This window comes from Oryctolagus cuniculus, chromosome 1 (genome assembly GCF_964237555.1).
Source record: "Oryctolagus cuniculus chromosome 1, mOryCun1.1, whole genome shotgun sequence".
Classification (NCBI taxonomy): Eukaryota; Metazoa; Chordata; class Mammalia; order Lagomorpha; family Leporidae; genus Oryctolagus; species Oryctolagus cuniculus.
The window spans coordinates 47,856,220-47,875,527 of NC_091432.1; the positions used below are offsets into that span (position 1 = coordinate 47,856,220).

General features: G+C 44.0%; 1 protein-coding gene across 3 annotated transcripts in view; it reads left to right on the forward strand.

The window, feature by feature from the left end:
- The window catches only part of UEVLD (UEV and lactate/malate dehyrogenase domains), a 55,663-nt gene that overhangs the window by 19,907 nt on the left and 16,448 nt on the right, over positions 1–19,308 (forward strand). For all 3 annotated transcript variants that reach the window (XR_007914708.2, XR_011388084.1, XM_008275125.4), the window contains exons 5-7: positions 4,831–4,966; positions 7,120–7,238; positions 13,816–13,918. Coding sequence is in view for 1 of the 3 variants with exons in the window: in XM_008275125.4 (XP_008273347.2) it covers positions 4,831–4,966; positions 7,120–7,238; positions 13,816–13,918 (358 nt within the window). In the remaining 2 variants the exon portion in view is untranslated. The remainder of the gene's footprint in view (positions 1–4,830; positions 4,967–7,119; positions 7,239–13,815; positions 13,919–19,308) is intronic.

A 19,308-nucleotide genomic window follows, 5' to 3' on the forward strand; every position in this document is an offset into this window, starting at 1 on the left:
ATTTCTCCTGGCCTCTCCCCACAGTCCGCGTCCGAGTCTGTTTGTTCTAGCTTTCACTTTCGCTTTCGACCTTAGAGATTTCTCCCAGCTTCCCCCCGTAGTCCGTCTCCGAGTCTATGCCTAGGCTTTCAACAGCTTCTTCCGGCACCTTTCTCGTCCGGCTTTCCCCTAGGCTCTTCGCTAGTCTCTCTCTCCGGTAATTTTCCACTTCTTCCCGTTTCTTCCCTCCTAGGTTTCCTATCCGTCCTAGGTTTCCTATCCGTCCTAGGTTTCATATCCGAGTCACGGCACCATTATGTCGCTCCCCGTCTTCATGGGGGAACAACACTAAGCCCTGCCTAGGCTTCATATCCGAGTCACGGCACCATTATGTCGCTCCCCCTCTTCGTGGAGGAGCAACACAGGACCCTGCGCTGTTCTTTCGTCTGCTCGGCCCTCCCCGGGTTTGCTGCTGGTTCTTCCCGGGTTGGCTACTATCCCTTCCACCTCCGTGGAAGGGCAGTTCCCCCTGGCCACATTCCCCACTTCCGCAGGGGAGCGGCACACCGCCGGCCGGTTCTCTCGGGGGCTGCACGGGTTCCCTTAGATGTTCCCCATAGATGTTCCTCGTGCATGCCGTCTCTCTCCTCCTTTATAGTCCTCCTCCGCCAATCCCAACTCGGCTGCCCACACGCCGAGTACGCTGCTCTCCAATCAGGAGCAAGTCCTACAGTTAATTGGTTGAACTGGAGGCAGCTGTGCGGAAGCTGTTTACTTCTCTCCCAGCGCCATATTGTGGGAGAGCAGATGCATAGAATAAGTCTTAATTCCAGTAACTTAGTCTAGTCCGGTTGCTCCCCACAGTTACAGAGAGAGAAGAAGAGAGAGAGAGAGAGGAAGAAAGAGAGAGGGAGAGAGAGAGAGGGAGAGAGAGAGAATCTTCGATCTTCTGGTTCCCTCCTGAGATGGGTGGGGGTTGGGACAGGCCAAAGTCAAAAGCCAGGAGCTTTTCTGTGTCTTCCATGGGGGTGGAGCGGCACAAACACTTGGGCCATCTGCTGTTGCTTTTCCTAGGCCATTAGCATGGAGCTGGATTGGAAGTGAAGCAGCAAGGACTTGAACAGGCACCCGTATGGGATGCTGGTGCTTCAGGCAGCAGCCTTAGCCTCTATGCCTCAACATGCTGGTTCCAAGATGATCACTTCTTATTTTATGAACATCTTTTGAAAGATGTGCAATTATGTGCATTTTACTCTGTTTCTATGGTCTTCTATATTTTTCATATGTAAAACTTTTAAAAGAAGAGAGAAAAAAGAAAAAGTACAGATACCAAATTGTCAGTAGTATTGATGTTTTACTTTATGAACATATATTATTTACTTACTTTCTAATATAAATAAGACTACCATGTAAATTTAGCATAATGAAAATTGGTGAGTTAGAAGGACAAAAATGGTATCTTAATCTTAGCCTTCAGTTATTTGAGAAATTAAAGTCTTTTTCATGTATTTATCAGTCATGTACTTTTCTTCATTTTTAAAAAAATTTTAAAGATTTATTTATTGGGGATGGCACTATGGTATAGTGGGTGAAGCCACCGCCTGCAGTGCCGGCATCCCATATGGGCACCGGTTTGAGTCCCGGCTGCTCCACTTCCAATTCATTCCCTACTGATGCACCTGGGAAAGCAGTGGAGGATGGCCCAAGTGCTTGAGCCTCTGTACCTATATGGGAGATACAGAAGAAGCTCCTGGCTCCTGGCTTCAAATCAGTCCAGCTCCAGCCATTGTGGCCATTTGGGGAGTGAACCAGTGGATGAAAGATTCTCTCTCTGTGTCTGCCTCTGCCTCTGCATCTCTGTAACTCTGACTTTCTTTTTTAAAGATGTATTTATTCATTTGAGAGGTAGAGTTACAGATAGAGAGAGGGAGAGACAAAGAGAAAGGTCTTCTATTTGCTGGCTCACTCCCGCGATGGCCAGAGCTGGGCTGATTCAAAGCCAGGAGTCAGGAGCTTGTTCCAGGTCTCCCATGCGGGTGCAGGGGCCCAAGCACTTTGGCCATCTTCTACTGATTTCCTAGCCATAAGCAAAGAGCTGGATCAAAAGAAGAACACCTGGGATACAAACTGGTGCCCATATGGAATGCTGTCGCTGCAGGTAGAGGCTTAGCCTACTATGCCACAGTGCCAGCCCTTTCATTTTTTTTTTTTTTTGAATTGTCTATTTATGTCCTTTGTCCATTGTTGGCTTTTTATTCTGCAAATTGTATTTTTTAAAATTTGTTTTGTTTAAGGAATACATTTTCATGCATTTAATATAGACAGATTTGGGAAGGTGATGCTTCTTCCCCCGTTGCAAACAGTATTTTGATACCTGTGCCCTGTTGCAGGAATTCACATATCCTGATTCTTTTCTTTGGATTTCTTTCACATCTCTTTTCATAGTTTTGTCTGTTTAATAAATACTCAATGATAATACTGTAATTCAGATGAGGTTGTGCTTGATTTCAGTTAAAACAGTATTGATTTCATTTTGCTATTCTTAGTCTCTCTATTATAACCTAAGACTAGTCCCTAAACGTTACTACAATATCTAGATTGCCCTATTTGGAAGTACTAAAATACCTTTATGTTCCACATGCAGTTGGGATTATGGAGTTTTGGGGCTGGAAAGAATCTAGAGGTCATCATGTCAAAGGTTGCAGACAATTCCCCCAAGAGATTTGGAGGGCCACATTAAGCCTGAAGAATTTCACTTGAATAGCAAACTGATTGTGTTTTCCTCCCTTGTTGTTGTCCACAATATGAACTTGAATGCCTATAGATGTGCTCTGACCAGTTCGTCACAATAACCTATGCTTGGCAGCTTCACACATTTAATGTTATTTGCTCAATCTCTGAAGGTATTTGATTTTTTGACCCTAATGGCTTCGCTCTTCCTCCCTCCCTCCCTCCCCTCCCCCTCCCCCTCCCCCTCCCCCTCCCCTCCCCTCCCCCTTCCCTCCCCCTCCCCTTCCCCCTCCCCTCCCTCTCTTTCTCTTTCTCTCTCTCTCTCTTTCTTTTTTAAAGATTTATTTTATTTATTTGAAAGACAGAGTTAACAGAGAGAGAGGTCTTTCATCCACTGATTCACTCCCCAGATGGCTGCAACAGCCAGATCTAAGCCAATCCGAAGGCAGGAGCCAGGAATTCCACCTAGTTCTCCCACATGGGTGGCAGGGACTCAAGTCCTTGGGCCACCATCTGCTGCCTTCCCAGGCATATTAACAGGAAGCTGGATCAGAAGGAGAGTAGCCGGGCCTCACACCAGGCACTCTGATATGGGATGTAGCTGTCTCAAGAGCACCACAACACCCGTCTCAATTAAGCAGTTTTTAAATGAGCATACTACTAAATATTCCTAATAATAATAATAAACAACACTAGTTTTACTCTCAGAGCTTATAGTTTCCATGCCTTAATTTTTCTCATATTAGCCGTTTGGGATTTGGTATTCACATTGTATTACTGATGATACTGAAGTTCAGAAAGTTTCATGGAATTTCAGCAAGGTTGCTGAACCAGTTAAATCTAAATATTCGGGAAATATTTTATCATTACTAATTTTCTAATTTGGTAATGTCTGTGTTGGAGAATGTCTTTTTTTTTTTTTTTTTTTTCCTTTTGGAAAACACACTAAAGTAGGAGTAATGGAGTATCATAACCATAGTTTACCCTCTCTGGTTCAGAAAAAAATAGAAAGACTAATAAAGCAATTCTGATAAAATGAAAGCATGTGAGTATTCCAGGTGAAGAATATATATATTGTTTTTGCAGCTTTTCTCTGAGTCTGAAATTATTTGAAAGTAAAAAGATTTTGAAAAAGGAAGAGAGATAGTTCCCAAACCTAACTGTTTACCAATACAGTAATGCTGTTTTCCTATTTTGGGGAGGTGTTGACTTGGCATTTTTCACTCTTTGTTTTTCAGTATTAAAACAATTAAAAGTATAACATCATTTTTATGGTGGCCTTGGCAAAATGAGAACACGGTTGAGTACTCCCCATTGGCTATATCTGAGTCAAAGTACAGGTTTTTTTTGTTTTTGTTTTTTAAGGATTTATTTTATTTATTTGAAGGAGTTACACAGAGAGAGAAGGAGAGACAGAGACAGAGACAGAGAGAGAGAGAGAGGTCTTCCATGCATTGGTTCACTCCCCAATTGGCTGAAATGGCCGGAGCTGTGCCAATCCGAAGCCAAGATCCAGGAGCTTCCTCCAGGTCTTCCCGCATGGGTGCAGGGGCCCAAGGACTTGGGCCATCTTCTACTTCTTCCCAGGCCACAGCAGAGAGCTGGATTGGAAGTGGAGCAGCCGGGACTTGAACTGACGCCCATTTGGAATGCTGGCATTGCAGGTGGCAGCTTTTACCCTCTATGCCACAGCGCTTGTCCCCAAAGTACGGTTTTTGAAGATGTATTCTTCTTGGGACTGGTCCTGTGGCATAGCGGGTTAAAGCCCTGGCCTGAAGCGCCAGCATCCCATGTGGGCACCAGTTCTAGTCCCTGCTGCTCCTCTTCTGATCCAGCTCTCTGCTATGGCCTGGGAAAGCAGTGGAGGATGGCCCAGGTCCTTGGGTCCCTGCACCCATGTGGGAGACCCGGAGGAGGCTCCTGGCTCCTGGCTCCTGGCTTCGGATGGGTGCAGCTCGGCCATTGCAGCCATCTGGGGTGTGAACCAGCTGATGGAAGACCTCTCTTTGTCTGCCTCTCTCTGTAACTGTGTCTTTAAAAATAAAAAATAAATAAAAATAAAAAAGATGTATTCTTTAGCAAAGTTTGTTTGTAACTTTTCCCTTTGTATGTGTTCTACAGCCTAAATCTGTCATTGTTGGATTAATTAAAGAAATGATTGCCAAGTTTCAAGAGGAACTTCCCTTGTATTCTCTGCCGTCATCTGATGAGGCTCGGCAGGCGGACTTGCTAGCTTATATTGCAAAAATCACGGAAGGTGTGTATTGTTGTCAGTCAGGTTGCCTTGAGAATTAGGAGTTTATAATTTTACGTTGTTTATCCTCTCCTACTTCATTTCTTTTTTTTTTTTTTTTAAGGTTTATTTTATTTATTTGGGAGGCAGAGTGACAGGGAAGGAGAGAGAGAAATATATATTCTATCCTCTGGTTCATTCCCCAAATGGTCTCAACAGCCAGGGCTGGGCCAGGCTAAAGCCAGGAGCCCAGAGTTCCATCTGGGTCTCCCATGTACATGGCAGGGACCCAAATACTCAGACTATCTTCCACTGCTTTCCCAGGCAGCTGGATCAGAAGCAGAGAATGAGGGACTTGAACCAGTGCTGTGATGTGGTATTTGGGGGCTGCAAGCAGTGGCTTAACCTGCACCACAGCATCAGCACTTTCTTGATTTCTATAATTAAATACATGCAAATATATGTGTATAATGTATATTGAATCAAAAATTCCTATATATTTATCATAGGGTATTCATATAGTTCCAATGAATATGGTTTCTTAAAATGTAAAAAACTACTCTATACTGACATAAAATAATTCTCATTTTGTTCAGAACCACTTGATATCTATTATTGATACCAAACCTTTATAATATGTTTATATACTTTTTTTTTTTTTACTTATTCAATATATTAGACCAGAAAATCTGTGATTCTCAAGGTTTCTAATTGAGGATAAAGCCAAATACTCAAGGTGAGTGTAATGGCTCAGTGGACTAAACTGCCACTTTGGATGCCTGCATTGAGTCCTGCCTCTGCTCCTATCCAGCTTCCTGCTAAATCACCTGGGAGGCAGCAGATGATAGCCTAAGTATGTGGCAGACCTGCCATGCATATGAGAGACCTGGATGGATCCTGGCTTCAGCCTGAACCAGCGCCAGTTGTTTCCAGCATTTGCGGAGTAAACCAGCAGATGGAAGATCTCTGTTTCCCCCTCCTTCTCTGTTACTCTGCCTTTCACATTAATCAATCATTTTTTTTTTTCTTTTTAAGATTTATTTTTTATTTGAAAGAGTTACAGAGAGAGAGAGAAGTAGAGACAGGGAGACAGAGATCTTTCATCCACTGGTTTACTCCTCAAATGGCCACAATGGCCAGGGCTGGGCCAAGCTGAAGTCAGGAACCAGGAGCTTACTTACTCTGGGTCTCTCACTTGGGCCATCCTCTGCTGCCTTCCCAAGTGCATTATCAGGGGCTGGGTCTGAAGTGTAGCAACTAGGAATTGAACTGGTGCCCATATGGGATGCTGGCATTGTAGGTGGTGGCTCAACCCACTATGCCATGACACCAGCCCCTCAATCAATCTTTTTTTTAAGATTGATTTATTTACTTGAAAGGCAGAGTTACAGACACAGAGAGAGGGAAAGACAGAGAGAGAGAGAGGTCTTCCATCCACTGGTTCACTTTTTTAAAAAAGGCAAATACTCATGTTTTGAAAACTTCAGAGACTGGCGCTATGGTATAGTAGGTTATAACCTCTTGCTGTGCTGACATTCCCCTATGGGCACCGGTTCAAGTACTAGCTGTTCCACTTCCAATCCAACTCCCTGCTGATGACCTGGTAAAGCAGTAAAAGTTGGCCCAAGTGCTTGGGCCCCTGCACCCACATGGGAGACATGGAAGAGGCTCCTAGCTCCTGGCTTCGGATTGGCGCAGTTCTGGCCATCGCGGCCATTTGGGGAGTGAACCAGTGGATGGAAGACCTCTCTCTCTGTAGCTCTGCCTCTCATGTAAATAAATATTTCAAAAAGAAAACTTTATTAAGGTATTAAACATTCTTCTGTGCTATAGACCAGAGCAGTTAAGAGTCAGAATTATTTTTTTTAGAATTATGGAAATACCACTTTTTTAGGATTTTATATTTTTAAAATGTTTAGAAAGACCCTTTCTTTTATTTAGCAGAACATTTTAAGTGAGACTGCTATATTTTTTTCCCTAGAAATCATGTATGTGAAGAATACAAACTTCATACTGCTATGTTTCTTGGATTCATTTGTTCAACAAGTATTTTTTGAGTGCCTCTATGGACCAGCACCACGTTTTCTGAATTATTGAGTAGTGTTTTTTTGAAAATCAGTAAGAAGATTTTTAATGTTATTTTTTAAAATTCTGAGCATAATCACTTTCCTTTGTAGGGGTCTCAGACATGAATTCAAAGAGCTGGACAAACCATGAGAATAAAACAGTCAATAAAATCACTGTGGTTGGAAGTGGAGAGTTGGGTATTGCCTGCACATTAGCACTTTCAGCAAAGGTATGTAAGCATATGGTTATAAATACATCTGTCCCAGCACCATACTCTTTCGCAGTTTATATTAAACATCTAAAAAATGGCAGCATCATTTTGACATGTAGGAAAATGTCATTTTGCCCTACTGTAGGGCTACATTTTTGCCTTATTGTAGGGCAAAAAAGTAGCTGAAAGCTCTCAGTGATGTTACTTCTTAATTAGTAGTTAGTCATGGAATAGGTTTTGAAAAAGTGATTGGAACAATGGTCTCCTCCCAATCCAGCTTGACGTTCGTCCGGCTTAGTCACAAATTCTTTTGTGTTTTCTGAGTCATGCTGCTTTAATTAAACTCTTATTTAATGTAATACTGAATTTTATTTTAAAAGTTTTTAAGTGCTGTAATATTTTTATCATATATAATATTTAATTTTAGCTCTTTCTAAAACTAGCATTTTTCAAAAAAGATTGCCTTTAATTATATAATTACTGTCTTTTAAGGGCATAAATTCTGAGTTGATGTTTTATACTAGGTTAGCGTTTATTTATTTCTTCATCAATCTTTTTTTTCGAGATCTTCTCTATCTAAGTTCTTTTTTATTTATTTATTTTTGACAGGCAGAGTGGACAGTGAGAGAGACAGAGAGAAAGGTCTTCCTTTTTGCCGTTGGTTCACCCTCCAATGTCCGCCGTGGCCGGCGTGCTGCGACCGGTGCACCGCAACCGATGCACCGCGCTGATCCGAAGGCAGGAGCCAGGTGCTTCTCCTGGTCTCCCATGGGGTGCAGGGCCCAAGCACCTGGGCCATCCTCCACTGCCTTCCCTGGCCACAGCAGAGAGCTGGCCTGGAAGAGGGGAAACCGGGACAGAATCCGGCGCCCCGACCGGGACTAGAACCCTGTGTGCCAGCGCCGCAAGGCGGAGGATTAGCCTAGTGAGCCGCGGCGCCGGCTTCTATCTAAGTTCTTTACAGAAAGGCCTACCATCCTCTTCCAGGGAGGCTCAAAAGACCTGCCCGCTCCCCCAGAGCCCAGTGTCATATGAGAGAGGTGGCCTGGAAAAGAATAGCTGTCTGTCCCCTGTGTATTAATTGGGTGGCTGATAGTAGTTTTTCTTTTCCATTAAAATATGATTGCTTTGCCATTTAAATTACTCCCAGTCTGTTTAAAGTTCACAACCTTGCATGTCTTACAGGTAGGTTCTACTTCAGCAAATAATTTAATTATGTGCAGAGAGCTAGAAAATTTTAGAAACTAATGGCTCAGAACCATGTTTGGTAACTTTCTTGTTTCTTTCCTCCATCCTGCATCTGAATACACTGCTCTCTTAATTAGAATTTGGGTTGTTTTCAGTTCTTTTGTTACTAAATAAAATGCTCCCATAAACATGACTTCACAAGTTGCTTATTTTCTTGTCTGAGTTGTTTTCTGTTGAGTGTTCATCATCTCAAAAATAGTGCTAGTGAGTCAGAGGGCACGGGTGCTTTCCTGGTACTTGTTATAGTTTGCTAGGTTGCTCTTCAGGACAAACCGAATTATGGGAGCAATAACAGGCACATCTGCTTGATCTTTGACATCCCTAACAGTACTGAGTTTTATTCTTTTTATTTGTAGTTATTTGTCTACTTTTGGTAAGCACATGAAGGCACCTTAAAGTCATGTTTGTTTATTAGAAGAGTTTCAGTGTCATTACTCATCTGGGGACTGCCCTAGAATGGAACTCTTTTTTTTTTTCATTTTTCTTGATAAACATTTTTATTTATTTATTTTTAACTTTTATTTAAGGAATATAAATTTCCAAAGTACATCTTATGGTTTACAATGGCTTCCCCTCCCCATAACTTCCCTCCCACCTGCAACCCTCCCCTTTGCCTCTTCCTCTCCCCTTCCATTCACATCAAGATTCGTGTTCAATTCTCTTTATATACAGAAGATCAGTTTAGCATATATTAAGTAAAGATTTCAACAGTTTGCACCCATATAGAAACATAAAGTGAAAAATACTGTTTGAGTACTAGTTATAGCATTAAATCACAATGTACAGCACATTAAGGACAGAGATCCTACATGAGGAGTAAGTGCACGGTGACTCCTGTTGTTGACTTAACAAATTGACACTCTTGTTTATGGCGTCAGTAATCACCCTAGGCTCTTGTTATGAGTTGCCAAGGATATGGAAGCCTTTTGAGTTCACCGACTCTGATCATATTTAGACAAGGTTGTAGTCAAAGTGGAAGTTCTCTCCTCCCTTCAGAGAAAGGTACCTCCTTCTTTGATGACCTGTTCTTTCCACTGGGATCTCACTCGCTGAGATCTTTCATTTAGGTTTTTGTTTTTTGTTTTTTGTTTTTTGTTTTTTGCCAGTGTCTTGGCTTTCCATGCCTGAAATACTCTCATGGGCTTTTCAGCCAGATCCACGTGCCTTAAGGGCTGATTCTGAGGCCAGAGTGCAGTTTAGGACATCTGCCATTCTATGGGTCTGCTGTGTATCTCGCTTCCCATGTTGGATCGTTCTCTCCCTTTTTTATTCTATCAGCTAGTATTTGCAGACACTAGTCTTGTTTATGTGCTCCCTTTGGCTCTTAGTCCTATCATTATGATCAATTGTGAACAGAAATTGATCACTGGGACTAGTGAGATGGCATTGGTACATGCCACCTTGATGGGATTGAATTGGAATCCCCTGGTATGTTTCTAACTCTACTGTTTGGGGTAAGTCAGCTTGAGCATGTCCTGAATTGCACATCTCTTCCCTCTCTTATTCCCACTCTTATATTTAACAGCGATCACTTTTCAGTTAAGTTTCAACACTTAAGAATAACTGTGTATTGATTACAGTATTCAACCAAAGTATTAAGTAGAACAAACAAACAAACAAAAATACTAAGAGGGATAACAGATTAAGTACCAGAAGCACAGGCCGTCAAAGCCAAAATTAACATTTGGGATTGCATCAAATTGAGAAGTTTCTGTACTTCAAAAGAAACAGGAGAGTGAAGAGGCAACCAACAGAATGGGAAAAAATATTTGCAAACTATGCAACAGATAAAGGGTTGATAACCAGAATCTACAAAGAAATCAAGAAACTCCACAACATCAAAACAAACAACCCACTTAAGAGATGGGCCAAGGACCTCAATAGACATTTTTCAAAAGAGGAATTCCAAATGGCCAACAGACACGTGAAAAAATGTTCAAGATCACTAGCAATCAGGGAAATGCAAATCAAAACCACAATGAGGTTTCACCTCACCCCGGTTAGAATGGCTCACATTCAGAAATCTACCAACAACAGATGCTGGAGAGGATGTGGGGAAAAAGGGACACTAACCCACTGTTGGTGGGAATGCAAACTGGTTAAGCCACTATGGAAGTCAGTCTGGAGATTCCTCAGAAACCTGAATATAACCCTACCATTCAACCCAGCCATCCCACTCTTTGGAATTTACCCAAAGGAAATTAAATTGGCAAACTAAAAAGCTGTCTGCACATTAATGTTTATTGCAGCTCAATTCACAATAGCTAAGACCTGGAACCAACCCAAATGCCCATCAACAGTAGACTGGATAAAGAAAGTATGGGACATGTACTCTATAGAATACTATACAGCAGTCAAAAACAACGAAACCCAGTCATTTGCAACAAGATGGAGGAATCTGGAAAACATCATGCTGAGTGAATTAAGCCAGTCCCAAAGGGACAAATATCATATGTTCTCCCTGATCGGCGACAACTAACTGAGCACCAAAGGGGAAACTTGTTGAAGTGAAATGGACACTATGAGAAACAGTGACTTGATCAGCTCTTGTACTGACTGTTGATGTACAATGTAATACTTTATCCATTTTAGTATTTTTTTTGTTTTTGTTCTAGTACTATTGGTTGAACTCTGTAATTAACACACAATTATTCTTAGGTGTTTAAATTTTAACTGAAAAGTGATCCCTGTTAGGAATTTGGAAAACAACTAACTGAGCACCAAAAAGGAAACCTGTTAAAGTGAAATGAACACTATGAGAAACGGTGGCTTGATCAGCCCTTGCCCTGACTGTTGATGAACATTTTTATTTTTATACAAGGTATAAAATTTATTTTTTAAAGATTATTTGAGAGGTAGAGTTACAGAGAGAGAGAGAGGTCTTCCATCTGCTGCTTCATTCCCCAAATGTTCCTAATGGCCAGAGCTGGGCCAGCTCAAAGCCAGGGGCCAGGAACAACTTCTGGGTCGGGTCTCCCACATGAGTGCAGGGGCCTAAGTACTTGGGCCATCTTCCACTGCTTTCCCAGGCTGTAATCAGGGAGCTGGCTCAAAGTTTGAGCCAGGACTGGAACTGGCACCCATATGGGATGCCAGCACTGCAGGCGGAGGCTTATCCTACTACACCACAGTGTCAGCCATAAGGTATAAAATTTAAATACAGCAACAATAGTAACATTTATAGTAGTGGTATTAGTAGCACCAGTAACTAACCTTTATTATATGCTTACTAGTGCCAGGCCCTTTTCTAAACATGTGACTCATTTTTACAGTAGCCCTATTAGGTACTGTTGTTACCGCCATCTTACAAACGAAGAAACGGGGGCACAAGAGGTTACTCAATTTGCCCAAAGTCACACTATTAATAAATAATGGATTTGAAGATAGGTAATCTGTTCACCAGAGCCTGTATTCCAGGTCCTTACTACTCAAGTGTGGCTTTTAGATCAACAGCATTGGCATCCCTGGAGGTTTTATTAAAAATGGGCAATCCCAGGCCCCAACCCAGACCTACTGATGCAAAATCTGCATGTTAGTAAAATCCCTAGTGATCCACATTTTTCACTGAACTCTTAAGTCAAGACCCTTTAAAGCACCAGATGATCTGCTCAGAATCACTGCTTTACGCTGCTTCATTGTTGTTGTTGACAAGCATTCTAGTTGTTTCTAATCTTTGGCATATCCTTTATGAATATCCTTGTACATCATGTATTGTGTTATACTACTAAATGTGTGGGATCATTTCCATAAATGAGATTGATGGACTACAGCAGTGATTAAATTTAAACATTATTATGTGTTGAGGTTTTTATAGAAGTTGTCAAAATTTTCCTTTTGTCAACTGTACAGAGTTTATTCCCAGATCTACAGTATACAAGAGTGCTTGTCTTCTCACAACTACTGTTAAACTTTTGGATCTTCACGTCTCTGATAAATGAAAATGGTTTTCTTTGCATTTCCCTTACTGATGTGATTAGCACCAGTTAAAATAGTAGCTATGACTTAGAGAGGACTGCTCTCTGCCACTCCTGTGTCTGGTAATTTAGGCTGACAGTTCTGTGAAGAAAGGCTGAGTTCAGTGACTTGCCCACTGTTACATAGCTACAACTAAGTATAGCAGTTTGTTTTCCTAACCACTACACTTTCTTAGCAATAGTCTGATAGATCTCTGGGTACTTTTGCCCTTGCAGCCCAAGGTTGGAGAGATCCACAGATTCCTACTACTTTGGATAAAGACCTTCCACATAGGGAAAATGACTCCTAGGAGTTCTGCTGTTTACAGTCAGCCCCCTTGCCTTTCAGGGAGCCATATTTAGAGAGAGAAGTGGGGGGGGGGGGCCGAGAAAGAGGTAGGGGTGAGCGAGAGGTGGAGAACAGAGAGGGAGGTGGGGGAGGGAAGTGATAGGGGGGTGAAAGAGAGGTGGGGGGAAGGGGTAGGGGGAGAGAGGTGTGGGAAAAGAGAAATATGTGTTGGGGAGAGAGGTGGAGGAGAGAGAGAGGTGAGAGGGAGGTGGGGGGAGAGGGCAGGAGAGGGAGGGAGGAGGAAGTGGAGGAGAGGGAGAGAGGGAGGTGAGTGGAGAGAGAGGGAGGTGGGGGGAGAGAGAGAGGTTGGGGGAGAGCGCCCTCATCCACATCATTCACTGGTTCATCCCCCCAAAAGCCCACAGCACTTGTGGCTGGGTGAGGCTGAAGCTGGGAGCTAGGAACTCAACCCAGGCCTCCTGTGTAGCTAGCAGGACCTTAACTACTTGAGCCATCACTGCTGCCTCTCAGGGTCTACGTTAGCAGGAAGCTGAAGTTTCTCAGAAGCCAGAGCCATCACTTCTTGGCTGCTTGGCTAAGATCAGGTACGGAAACTGGAGCCCGTTGTCTAACCCAAGCACTTCAGTGTAAGACATTACTCAGACTAAATGCCTGCCCCCAGTCCTCACTTCTGAATGAATTTTTTAAAATCAATTGTTTTGTTTGAAAGGTAGAGTTACAGAGAGAGAAGGAGAAATGGAGGGAGATCTCCTATCCACTGGTTCATTCCCCAAATGTCCACAACAGCCAGGGCTAGGCCAGCCAGCAGCCAGAAGCCAGAAGCCAGGAGCTTCATCCTGTCTCCCAAGTGGGTGGCAGGGGCCCAAGCACTTGGGCATTTTCTGCTGCTTTCCTAGGAGCCTCAGCAGGGAGCTGGATTGGAAATAGAGCGGCCGGGAATTGAACCAGTGCCCATATGGGATGCTGGTGCTGCAGGCCATGGCTTAACCTGCTATGCCACAGCATCAGCTCCCTGAATGAATTTAAACTGAGCAACTGGCCATGTCTACTGTAATGCTATTCTTTTCCTTTCTGTATTTTACAGGGTATTGCAGACAGACTGGTGCTCTTAGACCCCTCAGAAGGAACTAAAGGAGGAACAATGGACCTTGACATCTTCAACCTGCCTAATGTGGAGATTAGCAAAGGTTTGGTTATTTTGTTTTAACATGTTTGCCTTATTTGCTCCTGTGTTTGAATTCTAAAATTTTTTAAAAGATTTATTTATTTGAAAGGCAGAGTTAGAGAGAGAGAGAGAAAGAGAGAGAGAGAGAGAGTCTTCCATCCGCTGGCTGCAATGGTTGAAACTGGGCTAATCTGAAGCTAGGAGCCAGGAGCTTCTTCCAGCTTTCCCACATGGGTACAGGGGCCCAAGACTTAGGCCAGGGCATCTTCTGCTGCTATCCCAGGCACATCAGCAGGGAGCTGGATTGGAAGTGGAGCAGCCGGGACTTGAACCGGTATCCATATGGGATGCCAGAGCTGCAGATGGTAGCCTTACCTGCTATGCCACAGTGCTGGCCCTATAATCTCCCCCCCTTTTTTTTTTTGAAAGATTTATTTGAAAAACAGAGTTACAGAGAGAGGTAGAGACAGAAACGTCTTCCATTCTCTGGTTCACTTCTCAGACGGCCGCAACGGCCAGAGGTGTGCCAATATGAAGCCAGGAGCCAGGAGTTTCTTCCGGGTGTGGGTGCAGGGGCCCAAGCACTTGGGCCATCTTCTACTGCTTTCCCAGGCCACAGCAGAGAGCTGAATGGGAAGAGGAGCAGCCAGGAATAGAACCGGTGCCCATACGGGATGCCGGCACTTCAGGCCAGGGCTTTAACCTGCTGCGCCACAGTTCCGGCCCCTAATCTTCCCTCTTAATACTGCTTTTGCTGTGTCCTGTAAGTTTTGGTATGTTTTGTTACCTTCATTTGTTTCTAGAAATTTTTTAAAAAATTTCTTCTATGATCCACTGTTCATTCAGAAGTATATTGTTCAGTCTCCATGTTTGCATATTTTCTAGAGTTTCTTAAGTTGTTAGAGGAGATTCCTTTTTTAACAAAATATTTATTTATTTGAAAGGCAGCATTACAGAGAGGAAGAGGCAGAGAGAAAGAGAGAGAGAGAGAGAGAGAGAGAGAGAGAGAGAGAGAGAGAGATATCTCCATCCACTAGTTCACTCCCCAAATGGCTGGGCAGATCTGAAGCAAGCAGCCAGGAACTTCTTCTGGGTCTCCCATGTGGGTGCAGGGGCCCAAATACTAAGGCCATCTTCCACTTCTTTCCCTGCATTAGCAGGGAGCTGGATCAGAAGTGGAGCAGCTGGTGTGGGGGCTGGCACTGAGGTGTAGCGAGTAAAAGCTCCGCCTGCAGTGCTGGCATCCCATGTCGGCACTGGTTCAAGTCTTGGCTGCTCCATTTCCAATCCAGGTCTCTACTATGGCCTGGGAAAGCAGTATAAGATGGCCCAAGTGCTTGGGCCCCTGCACCCACGTGGGAGACCGAGAAGAAGCTTGTGGCTCCTGGCTTCGGATTGGTGCAGCTCCAGCCATTGTGGTCATTTGGGGAGTGAACCTGTGTAGGGAAGACCTCTTTGTCTCTCTCTCTCTCTCTGCCTCTGTAATTCTGCCTTTCCAATAAATAAATAAATATTAAAAAAAGAAGAACCAGAAGAAGTGGGGCAGCTGGAGTTTGAACTGGCACCCATGTGGGATGCCGGCACTGCAGGTGGCAGCTTTACCCGCTACGCCACCGCGCCAGCCCCTAGAGAGAGACTCTTTAATGCAGAGACTCTAGAGATAGTGAGGCTGCTTAGGACCCAAGGGAATAATTTTCCTATGTTCTCGTTACTCATCAGTAACGATTGCTTCAGATAACTGAAAGGATGGAGTCTTTAGAATAGAAGCATAGTGCATCCTGCTTGCCACTGGGAATTCAGGGGTTAACTGTTGAATATTGAATGAATATACAGCATCTGGGGCAACTTTCATGTCCCCTTTATTAATTTTGGTTGTACATTTCTGGAAATTACTACTACATAAAATAACTTTAAATATAACATTATCATCTCATAAATTTATCTTATGATATGGAGAAGTACATTAATGACTTAGAGAATTAAAGCTCATTTAGAAATCTTAGTAATGCCTCAGCATGACATCCGTAGATGATTGCAACATACTGATCACTATGGAGTGCTACCTTGCCCCATTTGGATTTTTTTTTTTTTTTTTAAGTCAGAATTACAGAGAAAAGGGGAAACAGAAAGAGAGATTTGCCATCCGCTGGTTCACTCCCCAGGCAACTGCAAGAGCTAGCCACTGGGCCAGGCCAAAGCTGGGAGGCAGGAGTTTCATCTGGGCCTTCCACATGGGTGGCAGGGATCCAAACACTTGAACCATCTTCCACTGCTCTGCCCAGGCCATTAGCAGGGAGCTAGATTAGAAGCAGAGCAGCTGGGACACTAACTGGCACCCCTATAGAATGCCGGTATCGCTGGTAGCAGCTTTACCTGCTATGCCACTGTGCTAACCCCTTGGATTTTTTGTTTTTAAAAGATTTATTTTATTTATTTTAAAGGCAGAGTTAGAGAGAGAAGGAGAGATCTTCTATTTGCTGGCTTCAATGTCGAGAGCTAGAGCAGGCCAAAACCAGGAGCCCGGAACTCCATCCAGGTCTTCCTACGTGGGTGGCCAGAGCCCAGGTATTTGGGCCATTTCCACTGCTTTCCCAGGTGTGTTAGCAGGGAGCTATATTGGAAGTGGAGCAGCTCGGACTGGAACTGGCACTCATGTGGGATGCTGGTGTTGCAGGCAACAGCTTAACCCGCTGCACCACAATGCCAGCCCCAAGTGTCTAGATCTTAGAGGTGGAAAGACAAATAAGGCACAGACAATCCCTGTTCTCATAGAGCTCTTAGCATGTTGATAGAGTACAGAATGAAGCAGATATTTCTCAAACACATGGTAAATGCAGTGAGAAACATTCCAGGTGGAAAGAATGTAAAAAAAAAGCCAATATCAAGAAAATGAGAGAAATATTCTGGGGAATGAATAGAAATGGATTCATCCTGAGCTCAAGGTTTTTTGAGGAGAGCGTTATAAAAATACTGGCTTCTGCGATGGATGTTTAGCCCATCAGTTAAGAGACTCTCTTGTCAGGCCGGCACCGCGGATCTCTAGGCTAATTCTCCACCTGCGGCGCCAGTACTCTGGGTTCTAGTCCCGGTTGGGGCACTGGTTCTAGTCCCGGTTGTTCCTCTTCCAGTCCAGCTCTCTGCTGTGGCCAGGGAAGGCAGTCAGTGGAAGATGGCCCAAGTGCTTGGGCCCTGCACCCGCATGGGAGACCAGGAGGAAGCACCTGGCTCCTGGCTTCAGATCAGCACAGCGCCAGCGGTAGCAGCCATTTGGGGGGTTAACCAACGGAAAAAGGAAGACCTTTCTCTCTGTCTCTCTCTCTCACTAACTGCCTGTCAAAAAAAAAAAAAAAAAAAAAAAAAACCCTCCTGTCATATCAGGATACCTGGGTTCGATGCCTGGCTCCCACTCCTGAATTCAGCTTTCTGCTAATAATAATTTCTGTGGTGAAGGCTCAGGTAATTGGGTCCTTGCCACTCATGTGGGAGATCTGGATTGGCTTCCTCCTGGCTCCTGATTCTGGTTCTGCCCCACCCTCCCCTCTAGTAGTCATTTGGAAAGTGAACCAGCAGATGAGAGTTCTGTTTCTCTGTCTCTGTACTACTCAAATGAATAAATAAATTAGTTAAAAAAATATTGGCTTCTAGAGACTGGCATTTGGCCTTGTGGTTAAGATGCTAGGTTGGGACCCCTGCATCTTATATCAGAGTGCCTGACTCCTGCCGAGTCCATGCCAATTCTGGCTTCCAGCTAATGTAAACCCTGGGAGGCAGTGTGCAATGTTTTAAGTGGTTGGGTCCCTGCCCCCCATGTGGGAGACAAGACTGGCTTCCTGGCTCCCAATTTTAGTCTGGCCTAGCCCTTGGCCATCGTAGGCATATGGGAGAGTGATCCAGTAGATGGGAATGCTTTATCTTTCTCCCTCTCAAATATTAATAATAATTTTTAAAGATTTATTTGAAAGACAGTGTTACAGAGGCAGAGGCAGAGAGAGGTCTTCCATCCGCTGGTTCCCTCCCCAAATGGCCACAAGAGCCAGAGCTCAGCTGATTGCAATCTGGGAGCCAGGAGCTTCTTCTGGGTCTCCCATGCAGGTGCAGGGGCCCATGCACTTGGGCCATCTGCTGCTGCTTTCCCAGACCATAGCAGAGAGCTGAATTGGAAGTGGAGCAGCTGTGTCTTGAACCAGTGCCCATATGAGATGCCAGCAGTGCAGGCAGTGGCTTTTCCCACTAAGCCACAGCACCAGCCCCTATTAATAATAATTTTTTAAATATTTATTTATTTATTTGAAAGTCAAAATTACAGAGAAGGAGAGGCAGAGAGAAAGAGAGGCCTTCCATCTGCTGGTTCACTCTCCAGTTGGCTGCAATGGCTGGAGCTGTGCCAATCTGAAGCCAGGAGCTTCTTCCTGGTCTCCCACGTGGGTGCAGGGGCCCAAGGACTTGGGCCATTTTCTACTGCTTTTCCAGGCCAGAGCAGAGAGCTGGATCAGAAGAGGAGCAGCTGGGACTCGAACCAGTACCCATATGGGATGCTGGCACTGCAGGTGGCAGCTTTACCTGCTAAGCCACAGCACCAGTCCCTATTAATAATAATTTTTTTTAAATACTTGATTTTAAGCCCAAAGGAAGAGATTAAAAGACCTTGGAGCTTGATGGGAAAATCATATGGAATAGAAAGCCTTCCTTGTACTTTTTTTAAGACAGAGAGAGGAAGAGACAGAGAAAGAGATCTTCCATGTGCCGTTTCACTCCCCCAAATGGCCACAATATCCAGTGCTGGGACAATCTGAAGTCAGCAGTCAGGAACTCCATCCGGCTCTCCAGTGTGGGTGACAGGGACCTAACTACATTGTCTGTTTTCCATTGCTTTCCTGTGCACATTAGCAGGGAGTTGGATCAGAAGTGGAACAGCCAAGACTCAAACTGGATGCCATATGTGATATTGACATCACAGGCAGCAGCTTAACCCACTGCACCATAACACTGGCCCCTGTCTTGTGCTTCTGAAAACCATTCAGCTACTACTCTGTTACTCAAAGTCAACCTTGAGAGTGTTTCTTTCTTTTATTTATTTATTTATTTATTTATTTGACAGGTAGAATTACAGACAGTGAGAGAGAGAGAGAGAGACAGAGAGAAAGGTTTTCCTTCTGTTGGTTCACTCCCCAAATGGCTGCAATGGATGGAGCTGCGCCAATCCGAAGCCAGGAGCCAGGTGCTTCTTCCTGGTCTCCCATGCGGGATGCCAGCACCGCAGGCGGAGGATTAGCCTAGTGCCCTAAGGTGCTGGCCCTGAGAGTTTCTATCATTCAAGGTAGAGGGAGCTAGAGGAAAAAAGGAAATATTGGCAGGCTGTGTTGGGGCCAGGTTATAGAATTGTAAACTGAACTGTTGACTAATGTTTACTAA